The sequence below is a fragment of the Coccinella septempunctata genome, chromosome 1 (genome assembly GCF_907165205.1).
Source record: "Coccinella septempunctata chromosome 1, icCocSept1.1, whole genome shotgun sequence".
Classification (NCBI taxonomy): Eukaryota; Metazoa; Arthropoda; class Insecta; order Coleoptera; family Coccinellidae; genus Coccinella; species Coccinella septempunctata.
Genome location: NC_058189.1, coordinates 11,893,601 through 11,913,878, shown reverse-complemented (window position 1 = coordinate 11,913,878; position 20,278 = coordinate 11,893,601). Strand labels below are relative to the sequence as shown.

At 34.7% G+C, this 20,278-nt stretch overlaps 1 protein-coding gene across 1 annotated transcript in view; it reads left to right on the top strand.

Annotated features, from left to right (window-relative positions):
* The window catches only part of LOC123318691 (protein-L-histidine N-pros-methyltransferase), a 273,638-nt gene that overhangs the window by 52,217 nt on the left and 201,143 nt on the right, over positions 1–20,278 (top strand). The window contains exon 3 of the mRNA XM_044905385.1: positions 13,925–14,115. Coding sequence (XP_044761320.1) covers positions 13,925–14,115 — 191 coding nt within the window. The remainder of the gene's footprint in view (positions 1–13,924; positions 14,116–20,278) is intronic.

Here is a 20,278-nt window from a genome sequence, read left to right as displayed (position 1 = left end):
AGGACGCTGTGGCGTATATTGCGGAAGAATTATGGTGCTGGAATTTCATTGACATCAGTTGAGGTTGGTAACGTTAGATGATGTGTTTTTAGCTGTATTCGGGTTCGGCTTTTGGACGGTCCGAGGATGGTTCTAGAACTGCGCAGAGGATTTTATACTAGGGCGCAACAGTTTTGCGCAGTCCTAGAACAATTCTCGGACCGTCCAAAAGCCGAACCCGAATACAGCTATCATTTGCCAAGAGAGGGTAGTAGTAGTAGTAGTAATAAACGGATTTAGAATGTTCGGAAAAATGCTCTATTTTCCAAAACCGCTGCGTCTCGCCGGCCGCGAAATTAACCAAGTCTAATAAACGGACCGTATCAACGTGGCACTTTTTTCCGATTTGGCCCTGATAAGAAGATACAGCTGTTTTAATGCTTTAATAACACAGCAGAGGTGAGCGTTGGAAAACAAGGGAGGAAAGAGGGTTAGCCACTCCAAAGTGCGTTATGCACCCCCTGAGTATCCACGCCAGCAGAGTGCTTTGATAGCAGTAGGAGTGGACGTTGGGAAGCAAGGAACGAGGTGAGTTCAGCCACTCCAAAGTGCGTTCTGCACCCCCTGAGTATCCACGCGAGCGGGGTGCTTTACTAGCAGTAAGAGTGGAGCTGGCGGGTAAGGGACGAGGGAAGTTCAGTCACTCCAAAGTGCGTTATGCACCCTCTGAGTATCCACGCCAGCGGAGTGCTTTGATAGCAGTAGGAGCGGACGTTGGGGAGCAAGGAACGAGGGAAGTTCAGCCACTCCAAAGTGCTTTCTGCACCCCCTGAGTATCCACGCCAGCAGGGTGCTTGACTAGCAGTAAGAGTGGAGCTTGGCGGTAAGGGACAAGGGAAGTTCAGTCACTCCAAAGTGCGTTATGCACCCCCTGAGTATCCACGCCAGCGGGGTGCTTTAATAGCTGTAGGAGTGGAGCTTAAACTGGGGTAAAGAAAGGGTGGAAAGGGAAGCTGAAATTCTAATAATATATAAAAAAAAAGACGGAGTGTCGTCTTATTCATGGTTTCGGTACGGCCACTTGCACTCGCAAATTTAAAAGTCAAGCCAAATAAAAAATTAGGCAAAAGAGAAAAAAAAACAAATTATATTCTGGATTCTAATGATAAACTAAACCAAAACTTGAACTTCTTCAATCGGCGGAAAAAGGCAAAAATATCACGTTCGCACTCGGGGCACTCAATCGTAAGTGAAGAGGGGACATCTGATTTTATACCCACAGGGGGGGGGTGCGAAAATCAGATGTGTCCCGGCTGTCGAAATTCGGTAAAATTTGCGTCGATGAAGACGTCTTAATTCCGACTTATCTCTGTGCTAGCGAACAAAAAACTCGGTTATCTTCCAATTCAGGATGTTTTATACGGTGCGACATCGTTTTTCATAAGTGAAAACGTAATAAAAACGGTGCGGAATGTGTACAATTCCGAACGATGTCGGAATCCTGAATTGGAAACTGAAAATATTTCTCTCAAAATTAATTAAAAAAAAAATACTTAAATTAAACTAAAAGATTATTCTAAAATCTTCATTCCACTTCAGGAACGGCATGGTCCAACTGAAGAAGAAATATCAGAGCTGTATTATAGTCATAAATTGAGTGTCATGAAAAATCTAAAAACCTTCATGTAAAAAAATCACAATTTTTTTTTGCCTAGATGCAGCCTACGGCTTTTGGAGAGCAATTTATAATTTTTTTCAGTTCTTATTCGTAATACTCATTATTCGCCTTTTGTCAGAAACATCTTTCAACAATTCGTGTCTTCTCTCCATTTCGGTAAAAGTTATTTTTTCCAGCACAGTATATAAAATAATAATTCGAAATTCTCTCGATGATTCAAATCAATTCCAAGTTTGATTTCAAAGGATACGAAAGTTACTCATGACTTAAATCATCTAGGTTCATATGAAGTATGTTGAACATTGAACGCTTCAAAAGTGCAAAAATGGGCAGTTTGAGTAGGCCAAGAAATGATTATGATAATGATGTTATGATTTAACAGAAACGAAATTTAATAATAGAACAGCTCGGTTCAATAAACAATTCTCAAAATTCTTTCATAAAGATTTTGTTTCTTCATTCTCTCAACACAACGCAGTCACGGCCCGAAACACGAATAGTCACACCACGATTTGCAGCGCGGGATTTAGGGGAATTCACTTTCAGCATGATGGTACAGGTCCTCACCTATTCAGACTAGTTACGCAAGTTCCGAACAGATGGATAGGAAATGGTGGACCTGTGGCATGGTACCCAAGGCCCCCGGATCTAACGCCTCTGGATTATTTTTTGTGGGGTTATCTGGAAGAGAAAGTATATGCCACTGAAATAACTTCACGGGAGCATTTGAGACAGAGGATAGAAGAAACCTGCGCAGAAGTCAAACAAAATCCCGATATGATAAGGACAATAAATAATCTGATTTTCAGAGCTAGAAAATGTGTCGAGATGGAAGAACTCATCTCTTATGATAGTACATTTTCATTGTTGTTTTAAAAAGGAAATAAATAGGTTGGTTTTTCGGAAGAATGAATTTTGATACTTATGTTTGTTATTAAGCAAATTCACTTACGGATTACATTTTCCAAGAGGGGTTTACATCATTTGTATCTAAATTCAATTTGTAACTTCTGAAGAATTTGCAGCTCGATTTTGCTTACTTTTAATCATTTTCTTAAGAACACTCAGTGGGTGCTGGCTGAGGGTTTAAAATACACAAGAGTTGAACAGAATTCTAAAAAATTCAAAATCTCGGCAAAAGACAATAAAAATTATCACCAAAGAAATAAAAATTCTTTAGAATAAATTATGTAGTTCTTCATGGCAATAAGGAAATTTCTGTAAGGCATGTGAAAAATGTAGATTTTGGCGCTTGAAAAAAAATCGTGATATTCTGAGGACTGCCCTGAAAATATTGATATTTCATGAGCAGTTTCAAAGAGCTTTCTGAAGTGAACAAACCCATGAAATTTAATAGAAATTGGTCCTCACAGTCCAGAGTTATGGCTATCGAAAATTTAGACCAATGTTCATGAATCTCCCCGTATCTCCTAAACTAATAGCCTTAGGATATAAAACAAGCAAATTTTCTGAAAGGCCTGGACGACCTACATTTCCCATTAGTCTATGGATAACGATTCATGAAACACCCCATACGCCTTGAATGTATACAAGAATGGAACAAGTTAATGAAACTAATAGTGAATTTTGTGCAGGTTTGAGAGTCAAACTGGGAAAAAGAGGCTTATTCAAGTTCTTATTATCGGTGTTTCAAAAAATCAGGAGCATAGGAATCTTTTATCCACTGTGCTTGAGCGTCCACACATAACAACATTGTGAAAAGTTGACAAAGATGAATAGTTGATCATGCGTTCCTCCACAAGAATGAATTGCACATTAAAAAAGCCCATATCTCGAAAAATGTGACTAAGCTTGGTTTTCTACACCCTTCAATTTGATATCTTATCTCAATCGATTTTACACTCTGAATCTAAATATTCCTGAGATTTATTTAGATCTCAGATTCGTACTGCTTTCGACAGTAAACAATGTGCGGATATACATGTTTAAACATTTTTCTGGACTAATGAGTTCCCGGTTATACGTATGAATCATCTGGAAGCATATCCTTCAGATTTAATTGTTAGCCACAAAAAGTAATTGTCAGTCGGAGTAAGCTTAATGACATTTTAAATACACAACAATAATTATATAACCTGACACTGCACCCAGATTGTGGATGTCGCTGTTGTAATTAGCGACATTATATGGAGCAGTTTTCATTGTTCGGAATCGCTCTACCTCGAAACGTTTAATTCCAATGAATATCTCCCAGTTGAATTGAGTTTTTTAAAACTCTGACGTCCAACTGAAAATTCGATATATTGCTATGTACACGATATAAACATAACTCGAAAAGTTTGCTCAATTCGTATGAGGGCTCACTATAGTTGGGGAGCCGACGATCCTAATTCGGGATTTACTCGAGCGTCGTGTAGACCTAGTGGATTTTGAAGATCAGATGGTAGAAAGAAAAAAAAGTTCCTTTTATGTATGCACCTTCAGCTGTGGGGAAAGCGTCTGCAGGTTTTCAAAGTGAAAAAAAAATCTTCAGTTGTACATACTCGAGCGTGTCAAATTAAGATACTGTATATGCCCTACGTGTCTCTGATAATAAATTCATGCTTATGACAGATTGCGCGGTGGGACTGGCCGTATGGAAGAGTTCAAAATGGTAAAAAAAAATTTTTCAGCGTGTCAGATTTTTTTAGGATATGTTAATTGGATCCAAAGGAAGCTACTTTTCAAGGGACTGACGATTTGGTCGTGACGCAAGGTCAACGGTCCTTTGAAAATGTAAAAAAAATCGTTACTTGTACATACTCGAGCGTGTCAGATTTTCATATAGATGGTTAATCTCGTTGTTGTGGACGTGTTGACCCATTAATCTGACACTAATCAGGGGTTTTCTTAATCTGACACTTTGAAGATGATAAAAATACATTTTTTTCGAATATTTCCCTGCCTGTACCTCTTATCGTTTTTGTATTTATTATGAAAGTTGTAAATAATAAAATTCGACACAACTTTTGACTGAAGTAATTTACATACTCCTAACCGTTCTCGAGTTAGAGAGCGATAAGGGCGAGGAGCTTAGCCACACGTGCGAAAGGGCCAGGTCAATGTTGAATCCCAGTTTAATCTACATTCATCCAATTGTCAAAATGACATTTCTTTGATGACAATTTCGAAATTAGTCACGGAAATTTTAGTGTTGTCTTTGACTGAACCTTAGAATGTACTATTTTCCAATTTAGCATGTATCGCTAAACACCTCGCATTAATCGCCATATATATAATATATTTATAATGAATGCGGAAAAGATTTGAAGCCCAGGGGAAGGCGATGACCAGTTGACAGTTTTTAATTTTTTTTTTACGGGTTCCAGAAAACACTGAATCATAAAACTATACAAATATGAAGCATTAAAAAGATGTAACTCACACAATTTTTTTAGATTTCTTAACTTATTATTAGGAGTTGAAAATAACAAGATATATTTTAGCGGGAGGTAATCATTCTATGGAACACTTATACGATGAAATGGAATGAACAGTGATCAGAACTGCTTGTAAGTTTTCATTTATTCCAAAAAAAGTATCGACTGTATCGAAATTTTGCAAGAGACTTTTTTTCCCCAGAATTGAATGGGAAACCATAAGAGAATTTTATTTTTTCGAAAATCTATCCCACGAAAACAATGTTTGAAGGAAAATCATAAAGGGGTGTTATTTTCAGCTACTAATAATAATGTTATGAGAGTAACATTTACTTAGTGCTTCATATTATGTGAAGTTTTATGACTCAGTGTTTTTTAGAACCCATAAAATAAATTAAAGTTTTGTTTATTCTAGTATTATTCCTGATATATCCACTTGATTGACCAATAATTTTTAAAATTTTGTGTATCTCCACTGAATTTATAAACTGCTTCAATTTTTGAATTTTGTGAATTCATTTCAAATTGACATATATTATTATTATAAAAAATTTCACATCTCTTCAAGCTGAACTTAACTGAAAATAATTCAGAGTTGTTATATGTACAATTAATTAAATCTTTTTTGAACTACCTACGTAAAAATACCTCAAATAAGAAATGTAGAAAATTTTGGATACCTACAATCTGTTTGTTCTGATGAGAAAAATAGGCGAATTTTCAATGTTTTCACCTACTTCAGGAATAACCTGTAGTGCGATTTTGATACTTTAAAAAGATGACTTCCATTGAAAAATGGCGGTGTGCTAAATTTCAGAACTTCAGAAACGTTTTACAGACGAATTATTATCATATCACTCTATGTATACGAAATTAACGATAATCAGGACATTATATTCGTCTTATTCCCTATTTTGAGAAATTTAATGTCTGCATCGATAGCCCTCGGAATCAGAAGCCACCTTGACAACGTTCTTAGGCGAGGAACATAAAAACCGTTGAAGAGTACGACTCGGTATTTTTATGGCGTCCGAAGCGCTAATCCTGCGGCGGCTTGACCCATTCCTGGCATGCCGAGGAACCCTCGAAAAAGTGTCTTCGTGCTCCCAGACCAACCCGCAGATTGTTTTGTCTTTCGAAGTTAGTGTCACTTATTGACATTTGCCGATTGTTATAGAGGACGCGTTTTTGCCCTTCGACGTTGTTGAGACGTCACCTCTTCGCGAAAATGTTACGGGTTTTTATTCTTGGAATTGAAATTGGTTAGATGCTGAAGACAAATATCGAACATTGTGTGGTTTATGATACAATTCATTTTTATCAGGATGATGATGTAATTGTGCGAGAGCTGGCGACGAAAATCGGCAAGAGCTTTCTAAAGGCTCATAATTAAATATGATTTAGTATTGAAGGTGTACATTAGTCAGCACCCACTCTCAAGGTCAGGTAGGGGAACAATTGGCGGCGACGATTTATGTAAAATAACAATATCCGTACTTTGGGTGACTGCTGACTGCCTCTGTTCTATTGATATGTGGTCTGACTATTTTATTCTCCAATAATACATGATATTTGAACAATAAATGCATTTTCAGCCATTACAAATATCTGGAAACGACATCGTTAAGGCAGCAACTTCTGTGGAGTACTGACCTACCGCGTGTCACTAAAATACTGTCACTGTCACTGACCACTTTCTCAAGTTTTCTGTTCTATAAACTAGTTGAGTGACTATGTTCAATCATTACAAAATACTTGTAGAGTATGTTGTAATTTTATATACATACATCAAGGAGCATCACCGCAAGGTGTTCCACTACATGACCTTGACAGTGGGTGCTGACTAATGTACACCTTCAATACTAAATCATATTTAATTATGAGCCATTACAAAACTCTTGCCGATTTTCGTTGCCAGCTCTCGAACTATAATCGTCATTAAGAACCACTACTGATGTCTATTAGCTTTGCTTGTTCAGAAATGTAAGATGATCACCATGGTGTCTGTCCTCGATTAAGCCACAATAGTACAACTGTTTTGACGAGCGTCATAACCCCACATTTTCGTACTATACAGAGTTGAAGGTGTCGAATTTCCATGGCCCACAGATTGCTAAAATAAAAGTCAATGGAGTATAAAAGAATTGAAAGTAATAATAAGCACAACATGCTGAGAAATTAAAATTGAAGTTTTTCAAAATGTAAGTGTTGAATTTGAAATAAGGTTATATTTTTGTGTCCAAATTAACAGACAACATTTCGAAAATCTTTTATAGTAAAAACATATTAAACTGCAACTCTTGATGTCGTAACTATTCTTTTTTTATTTTTCTAAAGTACTCAGAAAAGCGGTCGAGTGTATGGCATCTTTGAAAAGGCCATCGAATTAGCTCTAAAAGAAGATATCACTCAAACCCCGTTTCTACTTATTATTTAAGGGGTTGTTGCCATCACGTTATAAAATATTTCTCAACGAATCAAAGTTTACCTCTTTGTGCATTTTTGCCGATATACAGGGGGTGTCTTTGACTCGTACAAATATTTTAACAGTAGATTCTAGAGGTCAAAAGAAACACTTTTATCCTATACCAATTCAGTCCTGATAAAAAGATATAGTTTTCCAAATGTGCTGTGCCACCCCTAAAAAAATAAAATTACCTTCAGAATAACTAGCTAAATCTGTGAAACTACACATCTGTGGATCTTATTAACAAAGGTGGATTCAGCCTGAGAACCAAATTTTTCAAATTTCACAGATACCCTTTAATTTTTGAACATCAAATTACTCGAAAACGGCGCATTATACGATAAAATATGAAGAATGCTTTTATTTAACAAAACGTTCAAATTTTCATTAGATAGAGTCCAACTCAGTTTCAAGAGTTGGGTTGGTATTTTTGTGATATACTTCATTCAACTTTATTTTAGCAGTCGGTTGGCCATGGAAATTTGACACATTTCACTCTGTATAGTACGAAAATGTGGGGTTATGAAGCTTGTCAAAACATTTTTGGGTTTTAAATCAACGCTATGTTGCCCGTTCTACGTAAAAGTTTCTGTTATTACGTATTTTATCACAATGTCGAATCTCCTTCGGAAAATATCTGACGAACATAATTGAAGTTTATACAAACTGATTGAAGGCATACCAAATCTAGTTATTTGCATGGAAAATACAAGATATCAGTATAATATCATAATATGCACTAGCTTGAGGAGAGTTAATGTTCGTTATCTTCTTTGGCTTACATCATTTGTAGATTTCAAAAATATTAACCCGAAGATGAAATGCATATGATGCAGTGGTTGCCAATGGGTATCTCCCGAAGGAATTAACAGATAATTACAAGAATGTTGAATTTTTCAATAAAAATCATCTTGCATCAATATAAGTAAAAGGAGTTGAAGGAAGTTTCAAGTTAAGATGCAACTTCACCGTTGAACAAAAATTTCACATGAATAAACAGTAACAGGGCAACTTGCGCGTATTTGTGGCTGTTCATCTTAATACATTGATGTAATTATAATATTTAGGTATTTATTAGTACCTTAAGACATTTACATTGCATAGGACAAGTCAAATGAAAAACAGAAAAATCCATTTTAGGGAACTCATTCTCCGATGACAGTTATCAAAAATCCTGTAGTTAACTTTTCGCATTAATTCACTCAAACATAAAATTCTGAAATGCCACCACTTTTTTGGGTCTCCCAATAGAAGGAAATTCTTTGTCATACTCTTCATTCACAATCTTTCTGATTGTGGAAATATTCAGCTGAAATATAAGTCGTTTAGATTCAGATGAAACATTATATAAATTCTCTTACCTTGAATATGTTCGCTACCGTCTGACGTATTGTGGATTTTAGAATATAACTATTTGAATGAGCGGACCTGAATTCTAAATAGCACTTCCTGAAACCCTATCTCTTTTTTCAATCACTTTCGGCATTTTCGAATTTTCGTAATAAAAATTGATATTAGTTGTGGCAACGGCGTTATGACATTAACGACATTTCATGAGTGCCAACCTAACTTCGTTCTAGTTACAAAAACTTGAGAAAATTATTTCATGGCCAACCGACTGCTAAAATAAATTTGAATGAAGTATACGTAATGGTCATAATGTCATGATGTAATGTCATAATATAATGTCATAATATAATGAGAAGACTGTAAAATGTGGGTGATTTTTTGTGTTCGAGAAATATTCATCAAATAAATGAAAAACTATACCGGGTGTCCCAGAGCTTTTAAGCCAGCAAATATCTCAGTTACCTGCGGAAAAAAAAAATGAAAAAAATACTTGTCGTAGGAGACCATACGCTCTTTCATGCAGCATAGCAAAATCCACCCCCTGACAAACAACCCCCGAGAAACCACCCCTAACTTTTGTTTTTCAAATGGCACCCCCATGTTTGTTGTGCTTCAACTTACAGTTTTTTTCATCTCTCATTCAATGATGTATCATGGTAGCTAGAATGGCATGCAGAATTATGGAAAATAAAAATACAAATGAAATACGAATTTATACGCTCAGCTGTATTGTTACTGCAACATTATACTAAAGAAAATGTTTTATAACATAAATTATAATAAACAAAAAGTTCTAACATTTTATTGACTCTTTTTTTTCAACATCCACTTTTTCTTGTCTCTACAATGTGGACTAATTCGATCAGTCCAATTAACAGTACCCACTAACGAATTCAATTTTATCGAGTGACTATCTTTACAACTACATATTATGATATATCATTGATTGAGAATTAAAAAGAGCTGTCAGTTGAAGCCAAACAAACATGGGGGTGCCATTTGAAAAACAAAAGTTAGGGGTGGTTTCTCGGGGGTTGTTTGTCAGGGGGTGGATTTTGCTATGCTGCATGAAAGAACGTATGGTCTCCTACGACAAGTATTTTTTTCAATTTTTTTTTTCCGCAGGTAACTGAGATATCTGCTGGCCTAAAAGCTCTGGGACACCCGGTATTTCGATAATCGATATCATTCGATGAAACGGTTTGTGAGATATAACTAAAAGTAAATTTGTTATTATTATTTCTAGTTCTTCTTGCAAAGGTTTTATGGAATGAAATTAATTTCGGAATATAGTTTTTCATTTAGTTGTGAATCTTTTCAGAACATCAGATATCACCCACGTCTGCGTGTTTTCTCATTATGACCATTACGTAGGTATCATATAACAGAATTTCAAAGAACCCAACTCTTCAAATTAAGTTGGACGCTATCTAATGAATAATTGAACGTTTTGTAAAATAAAAGTATTCTTCATATTTTCTCATATAATGCGCCGTTTTCGAGTAAATTGATGTTCAAAAATAAAAAATATCTGTGAAATTGGAAAAATTTGATTAGTTTGATCGTACGCAACTCTTTTTAAGTGATCCAAAGATGTGTATAGTTTCACAGTTATTCTAAAGGCAATTTTGTTTGTCTCTAAGGCCCGTAAGATTAATGGTAGTTTGAACCGAGAATGAGGGTTTAAACTTTGGATAAAGATTATTTCTTAAGATCAAACATAGTTAATCCATCAAGGATGGTTTAAACTATCGATTAGTTTAAACCTTCGGGACGGTAGGTTTAAACCATCCAAAAGGGATTAAACCCTATATATTCTATGAAACTATTTTCTAGCTGCTTCTATGAAGTTTTTTGAAGTTTCTTGTTTTCTTCGATTCAAGAAATTGTGTTTAGCATGGGCGTAGCCAGGGTTGAGTTTCGGGGGGGTTTTAAATGAAATTTTTCTAATTTTGACATATAAAGTGAGACTTTTTGAAAATGATATTATGTATACCTATATCATTTCGGGGAGGAGTTTGAACCCCCAACCCCCCCCCCCTGGCTACGCCCGTGGTGTTTAGGTTTGCGTTGCTGGTTAGAGAATTATTGAGTTCAATGTTTTTAAAATGAACATGGAATTGGAATATGATAGTGATTCGTATTCAGATATTGAAATCTTGCACGAGTTCAATGATTTCAATAGGTATCATGATAGACCATATTATCCGTGATCGAGAAAATCATTGGGATAAATTGGATGATATCGAATTCATTCGATCTTCAAAACTTCTGCAAGAGCAATTTTGAGTGAGATTGAGGAAAAAATAAGCCATCCCACCTCAAGGTGAAATATCAACATTCAATTTCCTATTTTGTCTCACTTGCAATCCATCTTCTGAATTACTATGTTCAAAAGCAATTCCTTATTTCCACTTCGAAATTTGCCTTTCGTTAGATACTAAATATAGATATTTTCAGAAACGAAGCACTGAATGCTATGTATCAACTAGAGGGTTTTACCTCACACCTCAATAATATGACAATAATAATGCTGATACAAAGATCACAACAGAACACAATAAATAAATAAACTGATCGCTGCTGTCTGACAGAAGCACTGATCCAAAGATTAACACAGAAAACTAAGAAATGACAACCAATGAGTCACAATTAGTTCAAATAGCCAACTATTTTGGCAACTGCGTAGGATTAGTTAATCTCTTCCCATTTTGTACTTGATCTTAACACGATGGTTTAAACCATAGATTAACTTTAATCGGAGATTTCTCAATCGGCAGTTTAAACTACGATTAATCTTACGGGCCTTAGTGGCACAGCTCTCTATGAAAACTTAAAATGGCTTTCGTCCAGTTGCTGGAAAGTCCATTGAAATATAATACTTCATTAAAATCTTAATCCTTCATTTTCCCCTTCAAAAATTACAGTTTTAAATTTTGATAGGGCATCAAATCTTAATGGACTTTCCTGCAACTGGGCCTTTATCTTTTTATCAGGCCGAATCGGAGAATAATGATATAAAAAAAGTGTTTCTGTGGACCTCAAGAATGTACTGTTAAAATATTTGTACGAGTCAATGACTTATCCTGTATAGGGTAGTACCTTATCAGATTGACACACTGTATGTATCCTATATGTTAGTTGGGAGATTAATGAGGAAGTTTTTTTTCCTATCCAGAAGTATATCCTATCGAAGCCAACCAGAAATACTTATTCGATTCACATTTACATCAATATAACACCATCGTTCAATTATACAGAATGCCGTGTTGCTGGAATGATACATTTGCTACGGTAGCAAATGTATCATTCGAGCAACACGGCATTCTCCTTCAAATTTCAATCAAGAAGCTTAATTAACAGGTGTCCGGAGCAAGGGAGATTGAATTTAGACCAAGAAGTGTGCATGATTGATCTTTATCGGACTTCTGAGTCTTGGGCCACGGCCCGTTTTAATTACCTCCGTTGATTACGTCGAAGATGCCGTCCGCCCTAATGGCATTCCAAGACGTTTATTGTACTCGTTGCTACTGTGCGCGCAACACCGACTTTATGTTTGTAAATTATTTCTCACAGGTGTGGAGGATTGTTTATTGCTCCTGCACAAAAACGATCGTCTTTCTCATTATGAAGGATGGAATTTTGGGAGATGAGATTGAGTTGTGAAATGAGAAATGAATGGAAGGATTTTTTTTTTGTATTTTTGTTCGGAACTTGTCCGTTTTCATTTTTATTTGGGAAAGGCTACCTACACATTGTACGTATCATTCAACTCGGTGAAAGCTGAAGGTTGTTTTAAAAACGTGCTGTCTGATAATATTTAAATGTCCCAAACAAAAATTTATAATATTTCGATACTTCATTTGCCCAACAAGAAAATTCTCAGAGTATAGATAACATTTGCAGATGATTTGAGTACTGCAGTAAAATTGGCTTAGTTTTGAATATTTCTAAATGCTCAGTGATCTCTTTCACGAAAAATAAGCATCCTATTCTTTTTGACTATTCCATTGACAATAGGACTCTTTCTAGAACTGATGTAGTCTGAGACTTGGGAGTAGTACTCGATTCCAAACTCACTTCCATCATCATTTCGAGTCCGTAATCAATAACAGCTATAAAATGCTTGGTTTCGTTACTAGAAAATGCAGAGACTTAAAAAATGTTGACGCATTATTAGCTGTATATTATTCTTTCATATTCAGCAGATTAAATTTTGCAACGTCTGTGTGGAATCCTGCTTATAATGTTCACATATTGAGACTCAAAAATTCCTGAGATTTCTGAGTTACAGGTCCCGTCTTATAACCCAAAAAGGTGATCTCGAGAACTACTTTATTAGACAAAAACATTTTAACGTGGTCAGTTTGGAATATCGCAGAACTATAAGTGATGTATTGATGCTCCAAAAACTTTTTAATGGCTCATTAGACTCATTAGAGTCAGAATTTTTTTTTTGCCGGTATTACCTTGTTTACCCCGAGTATATCACTGAGGAAACACGACATCTTTTACCTCCCTAGGAGAAACATTGTTGCTGCTCAGAATTCGCCTCTGTATCGTATGCAAAAAGAGACTTCCATATTTGCAGAAATATATGACATATTTTTCCACAGTTTCAGAACAGTTACGCAGAACATGTTGAAAAAATATTTTGGGGAACTTAAGCTTTATCTTTTTCTGTGCATCATTTTTTTTTCAACCATGTAGATTATTTTGTTTTGGCAGATATCACTTCTGGATTCTTTTTTTTTCCATCCATAATATGAAGCCTTTTGTGTTTCTTTAATGTAACTATTTAAATATTGTACACTTTTTTTATAATATTTTGTGAATACCTTTTTGGGTGTGAAAATCACCCGTGTGTATTCCTTAGTTGATAAATAAATAAATAAATAAAAGATAAATTATCTTACATCAAGTGAAAAAAATTCAAACATCTACTCGTACACTCCCTTATAAACAGAACAAAGTGACAAGAACTGAAAAAAATTATACAAAAAATTTTACGAAATTTAATACGAATATAAACTGATGAAGAGATGATTATATATTGAAATTTTTTTGCAGTGGTATAATTGCGATCTCAGTCGAATACCTCCACCCTTAGCAGCGAAATTCATCCAGCTAGACCATGATAAGGATACCATGAAATTCATCGAACAGTCAGAAGAGAAATCAAACTGGATTTTTCTACAAATATGGCACGTCATAGTAAGATGTGTACTCAGCTGGTTTATGACACAAACTTCAATTAACGGGTAAGTTCAGTAATTATAAATAATTCCTCGGCAATCCGAAAGCTTTCATATGAGAAAAAAATTTTCGCATAGAACCGTCTAACCCTGAAATACAGGGCGAATCTTTGACTCGTAAAAATATTTTAACAGTACTTTGTTGAGGTTAAAAGAAACACTTTTTTCTCATACCATTTTTCCGAATCGGCTGGGTTCGAAAGATACAGGCTGTTGAAAAACCATAAAAAAATTTTAATTTCATTTCTACCTCACAAACGGTTTTATCGAATGAAATGAGTTTCGGAATATAAATTTTCATTTATTTGATTAATCTTTTTAGTACACAAGCTATCACATTATGAACATTGGGTACCATAAAAATAACAAAAATTCGAAGAACCCAACTGTTGAAACTAAGTTGAACGCTATTTACTGAATATTGGAACTTTTTGTAAAATGAAAGTATTCTTCATATTTTCTCGTATAATGCGCCGTTTCCGAATAACTCGGCGTTCAAAAATTAAAAAGTATCTGTGAAATTGGAAAAATTAGATACTTTCACCGAATGCAACTGTTTTTAAAAGATCACAGATGTGTAGTGTCACAGATTTAGCTAGTTTTGAAGGTAATTTTGTTTCTTCAGTGGTGGGAGAGCTTTTTACGAAAACTTAAAATGGCAATATCTTTTTATCAGGGCCGAATCAGAAAAATGATATAGGAAAAAAGTGTTTATTTTGACCTCACGTATTCATTAAAACATGAGGACTTTTAGATCAAGTTTCAATCAATAACTTCTTATCCCAAATAGGAACCCATATTTTTTATCGAATTATAATTTTTAATGTCAGCAGACCAATCATCTTTTGAATGCTGTAATATACCACTAGTTATCCATTTTTAAAATTTAGCAATAACAGAATAATAGAAAACCTTTTTCTCAGTTACAGTCAACCATGCACTATTTTTGAATGATGATTTTTGAATTTGCTATAAATTCGAGAATTTATACAGTTTTTCAGATTATATTTTCATATATTTTATTTCTCCGATAAATCTGCAGGAATAAGGTTATCTCTAATAGGGGAGGTATAGAAAATCTGCATGGAAATATCAAGTGTAAGGCATTCTCAACCTTTTGGAATATTTTCCGACAACTAACAATATTCGTGTAGTAAATATACGTCAGATTTTTTCATGCATTAGATACTAAATGAGAAAACAAGAAATAAGGTACTTATCGCTCAAGTATTTGGTCTTTCAACCTAACTGTATTTGGTAAAGTTGAAAATAAATGAAAATTCCCATCGTGATATTTATCTGTTCTTGACAACAGATATTTTTGATTAGAAAATTCGATATTTTTTCAGTAGAAACAAATACTTGAATATGGTTCGATTTGCAACTGACAAATGCAATAATTGGTTTACCTTATCATTCATAAGAGTGTCAAGGTACCATACATCTTTGTCCAATGGACAAATTTATTTTCTCTTTTGGAGTAATTTCCTCAATATGTCATTGAATGATTTCCGTCCCGACGTTGATAATAATGATTCGCAATCAGGCTAAAAACAAAAATCTGAAGTGGTTTATTTAAAAAAAAGCTCAACATCTGGTATTCAGAATATAATTTTATTCGTTGAAAAGGGGACTGGGACCGAATGGAGTGAGTCCAACAAAAAAATGTGGAATCACTAAACCAGTTATTAATCTGAAAAAGTGATTAAACATAATTTTTCATAATTACAGTTCTGGCGGCCATTGTACTACCCGCTCATTGAGAATACACGTCGACACTGTGTTACAATAATTATTGAATAATATGCTTTTTTTTTTCGGTGAGCTCCTACCTCGACTTAATGACTTTCATCGTTGGACAAAAAACCTAATTATATAATTAGTTATGCCCAGAATGACAGTCAGGTTGAGGCAACTGAGGCGAGCCTTCTATTAGTGCACCTAATGAACAGGCATTTTTCAAAGAATCTCTGGCGCATTCGCTTTTTTATTTTCATTTATTGGATAATCACGATCTTTGACGGTTGCCAACTTATTTGCAATCATCAGGGCACAAAAGCAGTTGTTGATGCGCCTCTATATGCAATTATTGTATATTATTTGTCTCCTTGTGAGCAGAGGAGACCGTCAGAGGTATCCTTCCAAGCGGCCTTTTCGAGTTCCATCGTTAATTCTTCCGAGAAAATGTTCTATAACAATTTTTTCTTCGAAATTCAACTGGGTTACAGCTTACGCTAAAGCGATGTTTCCTCCTTTAACCAAAATAATATATAATATATCCAAAACAAGATCACGTGAAGGTGAAATTCTTTTTGATGGATAATTTTTTCCGGAATGTATAACAAATATACTAGGTGTCCCGAAATCATAGCAACAAAAATTAGTCACTGATGCCCTAGACAAAAATAATGATCAAAGAGGTTTTGTTTTGTTTTGTTCATCTAGCTCCTTCTGACTGCTGATTATTAAATTTTTTCGTCCGACTTCTTGGCTAAACCCTTAAAATGTCGTTCGAAAATTATTGCGAACTGTGGATCAAATAAAATGGATTTACCGATATTAAGTTTTTTACTTTATTAAGGAAAATGAAACTGAAAGTCTTAAAACTCGTAACATGTCACTCGGTCATTCATTAATATTTATTTGCAGTGTTCCGAATTGAGTAAAATTTTCAGGAGAATGACTGAGTAAACACTACTGATATTTCACCATGTGCATTGAACATGTTACTAAAAGTCAATCGAGAACTGTTCATACACGTAAATGGTTGTATGCAGTAAGCATCCCTTGCATGAAGGGCCCATGATTTTCAATTGCTACTCCTTCGAGTGACAATGTTGATTGGACAGTCAAAGTCTTATGAAACCTGAGGTGGTTGTTTAGTTAATTCATTAATCAATTTGTATATTGTGTCATAAAGAGATCATATCATAAAGGAATCACAAAAAAAGAATAAAGAAACCATACTGACGGTCTAACATACAGCTCTTGTAAATCTTTGTAGGGTTTTTCCAATTATGGTTCTGAAAGTGAGTATGATATGATGGTGTATTGAATATTAGTTCATTAATTCCGAACGATTAATTGTACAGAAATAACACTTTTAACGTATTATAACAGATCACCATATACTTTTGTGTTCGTTTCAAAGCTCTATATGTTGTCCATAATTTTAAATTTTTGTGAATTTTTTATAAATTGCGAATAAAAATATAGCACATGAGTGCGTATTTCATTGATATCAAGCATACTCTTGTTTTGTCAAACAAATAAACAATAGCAGACTTTTGTTTTGTCGCTCAGGATGTTTTTTTTCTGGCCTCAACAAAGTCGATATTGAAAGTCAAAACAAGGAATAGAATTCGAATTTCACGCCATTCAATTATAAAACAGAAAACTTTTTTGAAAGGTTTTTCTGAACGTCATTGAAGGTGACGTTATAAAGACGTCTTCACGTGACATTACTGCATAGTAGTCAGTAGCGCCTGATAGTATTGAATAAGAGTCCGTCAATTCCGAATGTAACTTCATCGGAGAAGGGACCTGTTCCGATATTGCTGATTTTACTGGCCCGCAATTGAATAACAATAGAACTCGAACGACTGGGCCAATAGGCATCGTCTCTGAAATACTGACAGTACTGTTCAGGAATATCGGAACAGACGGAAGAAGCTATGTTGCTCTGATGAGGTCAAACGAGACCGAAACCACAGTCATCATCAGCTTTTCTTCGATAGAGCGTACTCTATTCAGATCGTAACTCCTGTCGGAGTCGTATCGGCGGGTGGTATGCATCTGACTTAATTCTTATTTTTTCATTGCCTTCCTCTTAAGGCATTATCCCTTTCATAAGACGTCAAAATAACGTCATACACTAACGTCAAAATAACGTCATACACTGACGTCAAAATAAGGCTGACATTTGACAGTCATCTGGACGTCAAAAAGACGTCAACTTTGAGGTCTATATGACGTCTGACATGACCTTTTAGGTACGTCATTATGACGTACGCTTGCTGCCTGGATGAACCTAACCAACGCTCGTGTGCCACTTAAGGGTCCTGTCAACATAAGCTGATTTAAAATGCCCTATTCTTATCAAGTTTTTATAAAAATTTGCAATTTATTTTGAATTCATCACTCATTGGTAATACATGGAAATCTGACTGTTATGGGCAATATCGACCCGTACAATTCAAGGCTTGGTGATTTTTCTGAAAACATAAGGGTTCTTCAGAAAATGTGTAAATTTTTTATGTATAAATATCTCATTTATACGCATGAGTAGGGAAATACCTTCGCGTCGTAGATATCATATAATATGTGCCTTCAGCCTGACGTCATGCCCTATAACTTTGATTTTGTCAAAAACTAGATTTTCATGACATTATTTATTGTTGTCATATTCTGTTTTACCGATTTTTCTATCGAATAACCGATTCTTTCAATTTTTGGTCGTTCATACATCTTCATACGCTGAACATTTTCACCTTGAATTAGAAGTGAATTCATTTACTGAAAACAACTTCCTATAATACATTCCCGCACTGACGATGTTACAATGGGCTTTAGAAAACTATGTACAGCAATAAGTTGAAAGTGAATTGTTTCCTTTTCAACAAAAAGTTTCGTTTCATTCGACATCACATTTATATGCGTTGCTAACGAACCAGTCAGTGTTAATTACTCGCCTGAAGAATTAGCATTTAGATTCGAACGAATAGTTTATTTATGGACGATTAATAAATGTCAGTCAGTGCCACAAAATGAAAGATGTTTTGCTCATGAAGTGAGTTCTGAATGAAATATTTTATGTATAGCCGATTGGGACGATTGGAATAAATGATACAGTTATAAAGATATATAAATTAGCTGAATATTAAGTTTAAAGATATGCGGACGTTGAGGGTATGTCTGGAAATGTGACTCTCTTGTAGTTGAAGCAATTTTTATAACCTATGAGAACATGTCGACATGATTTTTTTCAACAACGCACTATTATAGGAATGACTTTTTCGAACTTATTTTATTCTAATTCTTTTACTTTTTTTTTTGGATAGTTTTCAAACTATTATCAAAAATGCTCTGTTGAAAGGGTAGTAAATTATGAACTTATGAACTGAAATAAATATAATTTTTTCTTCGGTCTGTTTAGTGTTATAACGAATAGTTTAAGTCTCTTCATGAAAAGACCAACAGAAGCAATTAATCTATAATTTGAAACGTTTCACCTTCAATTCGTGGCAGCATCAGGATGGAAGTAATGCACTCAAAAATACAAATAATCAAAAAAGGGAAAACATACTCTGAAACAAACTTTTTGGATCCAATACATCCTGTGAATCTACTAAAAAGGCATGTTCTCGACATACAATTTGAGAACATCACGCAATCCTAAAGTGTTTGTCATTGAACTCAAAATACATAAAAAAAGCAAAAATTCGAATTCAATAAATTGAACTATTTTCTACCTATATTAAGAATAGAGTTGACAAAAACCCTCAATGACCAAATCATCCTCAGCAACCAAAATTTCTGGCACAAAAAGTAGGGGTTATCATTAAGAAAAAAGTGAACTACGGTTTGACAAACTCTTAAGTTATACCTACATGAAAAGTCGCTTAATTTTATGCGTTACTTTTTACTCATTCTTTATAATGAGTTATTAGTTATTGCTCATGAAATGTCTGAACGAATCTGGACGAAACACGTGGAATATGGACCTTATTTCGGAAAAACGAAATGTTTATATCTTTTATGCGAAACTATAAGAGCTGCCGAAAAACTTGTCGATTAAAAGTTGTTCTAGATAAATCATTCTTCAACAATAATTCAAAAATACAATACTCATTTGTATACAGAGTGGCAATACCAAGTTACCTTTCTTAACACCCTATTTTTTATTCGACATTTGAATTGAGCTCAAAAAGACTGAATCAAATATATACAGTTTTATGGGTTTCAGATTGCCCGTTTCGGATTTATTGATAATTTTCAGCAAAAACCTTCGAAATAACTGTAAGTCGTTTACCTTTCTTGCTGTCGGATTGCAGTTTTCGCCAAAAAAATATTTGGAATATCTAAAATTGAGTTATTTTTCTGAACAGATCATTTCTGAGAGCCCCAAAGCAGAGTTGCCACATATTGAAAATGCACAATTTTCTCTTTT